The sequence below is a fragment of the Electrophorus electricus genome, chromosome 18 (assembly GCF_013358815.1).
Source record: "Electrophorus electricus isolate fEleEle1 chromosome 18, fEleEle1.pri, whole genome shotgun sequence".
NCBI classification, from domain to species: domain Eukaryota; kingdom Metazoa; phylum Chordata; class Actinopteri; order Gymnotiformes; family Gymnotidae; genus Electrophorus; species Electrophorus electricus.
The window spans coordinates 1,723,310-1,731,222 of NC_049552.1; the positions used below are offsets into that span (position 1 = coordinate 1,723,310).

The 7,913-nt window shown below is 41.0% G+C and overlaps 1 protein-coding gene across 3 annotated transcripts in view; it reads left to right on the plus strand.

Moving 5' to 3' along the window:
* LOC113568076 (rano class II histocompatibility antigen, A beta chain-like) overlaps positions 1 to 5,559 on the plus strand; it is a 92,087-nt gene extending 86,528 nt beyond the window's left edge. Inside the window, exons 1-4 of one of the 3 annotated variants that reach the window (XM_035536113.1) lie at positions 231 to 300; positions 402 to 674; positions 762 to 1,043; positions 5,307 to 5,559. In XM_035536113.1, the coding sequence (XP_035392006.1) occupies positions 243 to 300; positions 402 to 674; positions 762 to 1,043; positions 5,307 to 5,428 (735 nt within the window). In that variant the 5' untranslated portion in view covers positions 231 to 242 and the 3' untranslated portion in view covers positions 5,429 to 5,559. Of the gene's footprint in view, positions 1 to 230; positions 301 to 401; positions 675 to 761; positions 1,044 to 5,306 lie in introns of those variants that run through there. The other 2 variants (XM_035536114.1, XM_035536115.1) reach the window with 2 other exon arrangements.
* Positions 5,560 to 7,913: the final 2,354 nt, after the last annotated feature.

Here is a 7,913-nt window from a genome sequence, read left to right on the forward strand (position 1 = left end):
AGGATTTGTGAGTTTTTGTGAAAGTCACATTATAAAGAATCAAAGATCAGTGTATAGAGCTCTCATTAACACAACATTATCTTAAGATGTTTGTCAGAGCCTTGATGAAAACCATGTTACCTGGTAACAGATGAGGCTCCGCCCCTCTAGTGTGTGATTGGTCAGTTTAACCACAATGCTGTTTGAGAGAAGCTGTTCCACACTGACTTCTCTCAGTAGATTTTCAAACTCAGACAGAAACAATGGCAAAGCTCTGGAGTGTCCTTGTTGTTGAATTATTCCTACATATTGACACAATGAGTAAGTTTTTTTTTTTTTTTTTTTTTTTTTTTTTAAATAACAGGTAATAAATACCGTAATGTGCATACTGTTATGGTGATTATACATTTGTTCATTATCAGGTGGATATTACTATGAGAGGAGAAGCCAGTGTTTGTACAGCTCCAGGGATTTAAATGACATGGTGTTAATAGATTCATACATTTTCAACAAGATTGAGTATTTACAGTTCAACAGCACAGTGGGCAAGTTTGTGGGATACAATGAGCATGGCATCTATTATGCGGAGAAGTATAGCAACGATACCGCCCTTATTCAAGGACTGCTAGCTGGTGTGGACGGAGTCTGTAAACAAAGTGCTGATTTTTGCTACTCACATATAATGGATAAGACAGGTGAGCCCACAGATAATGACTAAAGCTAACAAGTCACACACTGCAACATTTTGTACATTCACATGCTCTTTGTGTTTAATTCTGCAGTTGAACCAAGGGTCAAAGTGATGTCCGTGAAGCAGGCCAGTGGCAATCATCCAGCCATGCTGATGTGCAGTGCGTACAACTTCTACCCCAAAGCCATCAAAGTGTCCTGGAGCAGAGATGGAGAACCGGTGACCTCTGATATCACGTCCACTGAGGAGCTGGCGGATGGAGACTGGTACCACCAGATCCACTCCCACCTGGAGTACACACCCAAATCTGGGGAGAAGATCTCCTGTGTGGTGGAGCACGCCAGCTTCCAGAAACCCATGGTGTACGACTGGGGTGAGAACTATTACGTCATATTAGACTAAACTGCAGTAACTGACACTGAATTGCCAGTTCATAAGGTGCACCTGTCCAGTTTAATAACGCATACCTGTCCAGTTTGTACTGTAGCTTACACATATTCAGTAGCTGTACCTATAAGACAGCAGTCTTTTCAGTCAGGTCTATGTACTAAGATATAGACTGACTGATGTTTACTGTCCTGTTCTCTGTACAGTTGTGCCTTGTTTCCTGTGGCCTATTTCATTAATGACCTGTTTTTGCAGCAGATGTCTGTGCATGTTTTATTTGTATAAACAGTATTTAACAGTTTAACAGTCTACATGTGTATTAGAACATCCAGCTAACACCTACCATTAGGAAAAATCCAGATAACTCATTAACAAGACCAATAAACACCAGAATATTGATACAGTGTTCACTGGGTTCAGGACTCAGTCCAGTCAGTCAGCTGAGTCCAGAGTACAGTAGAACAGTAGTTTATTAGTACAGTAGCACAGTAGAACAGTAGTTTATTAGTACAGTAGAACAGTAGTTTATTAGTACAGTAGCACAGTAGAACAGTCGTTTGTTAGTACAGTAGCACAGTAGAACAGTAGTTTATTAGTACAGTAGAGCAGTAGTTTATTAGTACAGTAGCACAGTAGAACAGTAGCTTATTAGTACAGTAGCACAGTAGAACAGTAGTTTATTAGTACAGTAACACAGTAGAACAGTCGTTTATTAGTACAGTAGCACAGTAGAACAGTCGTTTATTAGTATAGTAGAACAGTAGTTTATTAGTACAGTAGCACAGTAGAACAGTCGTTTATTAGTACAGTAGCACAGTAGAACAGTCGTTTATTAGTACAGTAGAACAGTAGTTTATTAGTACAGTAGCACAGTAGAACAGTAGTTTATTAGTACAGTAACACAGTAGAACAGTCGTTTATTAGTACAGTAGCACAGTAGTTTATTAGTACAGTAGCACAGTAGAACAGTCGTTTATTAGTACAGTAGAACAGTAGTTTATTAGCACAGTAGAACAGTAGTTTATTAGTACAGTAGCACAGTAGTTTATTAGTACAGTAGCACAGTAGAACAGTAGTTTATTAGTACAGCAACACAGTAGAACAGTGGTTTATTAGTACAGTAGAACAGTAGTTTATTAGTACAGTAGCACAGTAGAACAGTAGTTTATTAGTACAGTAGAACAGTAGTTTATTAGTACAGTAGCACAGTAGAACAGTAGTTTATTAGTACAGTAACACAGTAGAACAGTGGTTTATTAGTACAGTAGAACAGTAGTTTATTAGTACAGTAGCACAGTAGAACAGTAGTTTATTAGTACAGTAGAGCAGTAGTTTATTAGTACAGTAGCACAGTAGAACAGTCGTTTATTAGTACAGTAGAGCAGTAGTCTATTAGTGCAGTAGCACCGTAGAACAGTAGTTTATTAGTACAGTAGCACAATAGAACAGTAGTTTATTAGTACAGTAACACAGTAGAACAGTCGTTTATTAGTACAGTAGCACAGTAGAACAGTCGTTTATTAGTACAGTAGCACAGTAGTTTATTAGTACAGTAGCACAGTAGAGCAGTAGTTTATTAGTACAGTAGCACAGTAGTTTATTAGCACAGTAGAACAGTAGTTTATTAGTACAGTAGAACAGTCGTTTATTAGTACAGTAGCACAGTAGAACAGTAGTTTATTAGCACAGTAGAACAGTAGTTTATTAGTACAGTAGCACAGTAGAACAGTAGTTTATTAGTACAGTAGAACAGTAGTTTATTAGTACAGTAGCACAGTAGAACAGTCGTTTATTAGTACAGTAGCACAGTAGAACAGTCGTTTATTAGTACAGTAGCACAGTAGTTTATTAGTACAGTAGCACAGTAGAACAGTAGTTTATTAGTACAGTAACACAGTAGAACAGTGGTTTATTAGTACAGTAGAACAGTAGTTTATTAGTACAGTAGCACAGTAGAACAGTAGTTTATTAGTACAGTAGAGCAGTAGTTTATTAGTACAGTAGCACAGTAGAACAGTCGTTTATTAGTACAGTAGAGCAGTAGTTTATTAGTGCAGTAGCACCGTAGAACAGTAGTTTATTAGTACAGTAGCACAGTAGAACAGTAGTTTATTAGTACAGTAACACAGTAGAACAGTCGTTTATTAGTACAGTAGCACAGTAGAACAGTCGTTTATTAGTACAGTAGCACAGTAGTTTATTAGTACAGTGGCACAGTAGAGCAGTAGTTTATTAGTACAGTAGCACAGTAGTTTATTAGCACAGTAGAACAGTAGTTTATTAGTACAGTAGAACAGTCGTTTATTAGTACAGTAGCACAGTAGAACAGTCGTTTATTAGTACAGTAGCACAGTCGTTTATTAGTACAGTAGCACAGTAGAACAGTCGTTTATTAGTACAGTAGCACAGTAGTTTATTAGTACAGTAGCACAGTAGAGCAGTAGTTTATTAGTACAGTAGCACAGTAGAACAGTAGTTTATTAGCACAGTAGAACAGTGGTTTATTAGTACAGTAGAACAGTAGTTTATTAGTACAGTAGCACAGTAGAACAGTAGTTTATTAGTACAGTAGAACAGTCGTTTATTAGCACAGTAGCACAGTAGAACAGTAGTGGCACCAGGAGTGGTTTCATTGTCATTACCCAGTGATTCATCTGGACTCTCTTTCAGTCTGACACACAACACCCGAGTAAGGAATGGCTGCCCTCCTGGCATCCCTGTTTCTGTAGTTTCCCGGTTGTGTCTGTTTTCCTTTGCGTCTCTGTTCTGCTCCTTGGTTTCATTTTCTCCACCCGTCGTCTGTTCCTTCATTCCGTGTTTTGGTTCTCCCTGTCCCCATGTTCACCTGAGTCTGTTTTATGCCTAATTGTCCTGGTTATTTGTACCCTGTGTTATGTTTGTTTTGTCATGTTTATTTATGCTTGCTGGTTTGCCGTTGCTTTTCCGTTTGTTTAGTTTGTGTATCATTTTGTCAGTGTTTTCTCCTCACCCGAGTTATTTTGCCCTTTGTGATTGTGTTTCCTCCGTAAATAAACTGCCCCCTGCATATACATTCTGCCTGTCCTGATTGGAAAACGTAACAGAATAACCGACCCATTAAGAGAATGCAGCGGGAGGGCTTCGGTCCTCCTGTGGTCGCTCCTTGAGATTCCCCTGTGGCCCCTGTAGCTGCTACAGGTGGACCTCCGATGCCTTTGGCAAGCCAATGACCCTTGAGGTCTTTCTGTCAACCTCCCGGACCCCTACGAACCCTTTGGTTAAGCCGGGAGTCACTTTTGAAACTCCTCTGCTCCCTTGTCTGCCCTGTATCCTCTGTTCCTGTTTTCCCTGCTTCTGTTGCCGGTTTTGTCTGGGTTACTGTCTGTGGATCCAAGCCTGATCCTGTGTGACGTTAGTCTTTCCCTCCCTGTCCCAGTGCCTGTATCCATGCCTGTTATTTTCCTTGTTCCTGTTCCTGTGTCAGTCTTCCTAGATATACTCACCTCTTTTTGTTTTAGTTTCTGTACCCGCTCCTCTCCGGAGTCTACACCCACCTCCTGTTCCAGCTGCGTTATTGGTCTGCCTGCTTTTCCCGTTCCTGCTTCTGTCCCTGGATCTGCCCAGACTCCTGTACCCATCCGGGGTTTAGCATGGAATCCCTTGTGCCCCGGGCCCTGCCACTAAGCCTTGCGTTAGTCCTGCCCCTGGTCCTGTCCCTTCCTTGGTTGCTCCTTGTGTTTTTCCGTCTGTTTCCAGTCCTGTCTTGTCGTCCCTGGTTCCTCCCTTTGGCCCCGTCTCTGCATCATCTCTGTCTATCCTGCGTCTAGTCTGGTGCCTGTCCCGGCTCCTTGCCTTGCCCGTTCCGTCTCCGTCGGTGCCTCGTCCTGGTCCTGTGTTTCGTTTTGCGTGCCACGGTGTTGCGCACTTTAGTGGGGGGTTCTGTAAGAATGCTGCCCTCCTGGCGTCCCTATTTCTGTTTTCTCCTCGCCACCAGGGATTGTGTGTTTCCTCCGTTAATAAACTGCCCCCTGCATATGCATTCGGCCTCTTGCCTGTCCCGACTGGAAACCGTTACACTGACCAAGCCGCAGATGCCACAGTATGGCACAGTGTTGGGTACAGATGGCACAGTGTTGGCTACAGCTGCCACAGTATGGCACAGTGTTGGGTACAGATGGCACAGTGTTGGGTTCAGCTGCCACAGCCTGTCCATGCTGTGTAATGTACCTTCTACATAAGATCTTTAACCATAAACTCTCCCACTTCACAGACCCGTCTCTTCCTGAGTCTGAGAGGAACAAGGTTGTTATTGGAGCTTCAGGGTTGGTGTTGGGGATCGTCCTATCAGCTGCTGGATTCATCTACTACAAAAGGAAATCCTCAAGGCCTTAGTAAGGTGAAGGAGAGACTGTGTTAATGCTGAGATAATGCTGTATTATCTCATCAAACCTCATGGGTTGATCTTATGGTTATGGTGCTGTCAGCAAACAAACCAACCTGTAGAATCCTTAGAGCCCTCTCCAAACACACACACACACACACACACACACACACACACACACACACACACACACACACACACACACACACACACACACACACACACTCAAAGATCACTGAATAACAGGATTAATGTAAGCATTAAATATGTATGAGTATGTATAAGTATGAAGAGATGTGGGATTACAAAAGTAATGTTGTAACATTGCTAATGCTTGCACTGTACATGCATTTTGGACAGAGGGAAGGACGAGGAGTATTTAGCTGTAATTCCATTAAATGGTTTTAATTAATTCTACTATATTTTAATATTCTCCATCACTTTAAAAAATCTCTGCACATAAACAACACGCTTTGTTTGTCTGATTTATGCCCACATTTGCACTATTGCAGAAATACAAATTTACCTGCTCTCATGACCCTTTTAACTTGGTTTGGGTTTTATTTAATTTTACAATAAGACAACTGTTTTTGCTTTACTACATACTGGTAACAATGCAAAAGTCTGGATTTAAATTTAACAAATTTTGAAAATTTGGAAAGTTGTCACCATAAAACAGGACGCTCCCCCCCACACACACCTGCGCAGGGTTCAGTGTTCTGTCTGTTGAAACCCCGTCTGTGTGCGCCTCGGCATTGGTCATTGTTGATGTCGTTTATGTTAACACTGCCTATGTTATCACGGTTAGTGTTTAAACTGTGTGTGTTCATGTTCATCGCTGTCACTGTGTGAGTGCTACCGTTATTGTTTGTTTTGTTATTAAATGTCTCATTACAGCGGGAGTCTGTGCGTCCTGTTCCGCGCCCTGCGGCACTCAGGCCGCCGTTACATGTGATACTTTCATCATTGTTTCCGTTTTACATTAAAGAAATTTGAAGTGTCCTACACACTCTTAGTCCTCTGCATTAATATCTCTTTTAATTCTAATAAGACTTTGATGTTTCAAGCTAAATGCGCTTCCTCAGACATTCACTCAAATTAAACAACATTCATTTCTCATTTATTTGATCTCTGCCTGGCATCTGTAATGTCTTTTTATTTTAATTTTATTCTTTGGATTTATTTGAAGTAGGGTTTTTTTGGAATTAAAAATATGATATTCAATAACAGACAATCTTTGTTACAGTCTGGTATCAGAGTTCATAGTTGCTATGGTTATAATTTGTGAGTATGCTAATGTAACACGTAATATTGGACATTTCTACTATTCAGTGGTACTCTGGTTGACATGTTTCCCTCTTAAACATCAGTACTGTTACTGAATACATTTATAATAATGACAAACTGTCTGTTATGGATATAAGGAGCCTCAGATCAGATATAAGATCAGTCTCACAACTGTACAGTTTAGTGTTTTTATGCATCCAGTCACAGAACTGAGCAGTTTAGTGTGTTTATGTATTTAGTCACAGAACTCATTTTACTAATCTAACTAGTTTTTCTACATTTTGTTTTTCTACACTAAACAGTTTCTTCAGTGCATCGTCTCTTCTTCTGAAGTTTGGACTAAGACCTCATTAGTTAAAAAGCTTGTGCTGTTTTTGTGGATGAAGCGCTCTGCAGTCTGCTCTCATGCCCCTTCACTGAGCTCACCTGGTTCCCATCCTTTATGCTAATCTACAGTAGTAATTAGGCACCCAAGACTCCTGTATGGCTTCCCTCATACAGGTGAAGTCCTCATGATTCCAGTGGTTGGACTTGTTCCTTACTGCTTGGTAATCGTGAATGAATGAATGTCCTCAGCTCACAGTTGTTGGCCGGTTCAATAGGTAATATTTGTATAACTGTGCTGCCTGGATTTTGGCCTAGGATGTTTTCTACTATTGCTGTTTTAAGTGTGTTACTTCTGGAGAGGTCAAATATATGACAGGCTCCCCCTTGGTCTAGATTCACCACTTCTCCGTCTCTAATCAAATACCTTTCCCCTGCCCTAAGCCACCAGGGTGTTCTTTCTCTATCCAATCTAATGTTCTTTGGTGATTTAGAGTCGGCCTGGACTCAGACGTCCAATCTAATGTTCTTTGGTGAGTTAGAGTCGGCCTGGACTCAGACGTCCAATCTAATGTTCTTTGGTGATTTAGAGTCGGCCTGGACTCAGACGTCCAATCTAATGTTCTTTGGTGATTTAGAGTCGGCCTGGACTTAGACGTCCAATCTAATGTTCTTTGGTGATTTAGAGTCGGCCTGGACTCAGACGTCCAATCTAATGTTCTTTGGTGATTTAGAGTCAGCCTGGACTCAGACGTCCAATCTAATGTCCTTTGGTGATTTAGAGTCAGCCTGGACTCAGACATCTTGTCCCCCCTCTACTCTACTTGAATTGGAATACTGGTTGGGGCAAGCAGGAGAATGGAGATGTTTTCTACTGTGCACCTA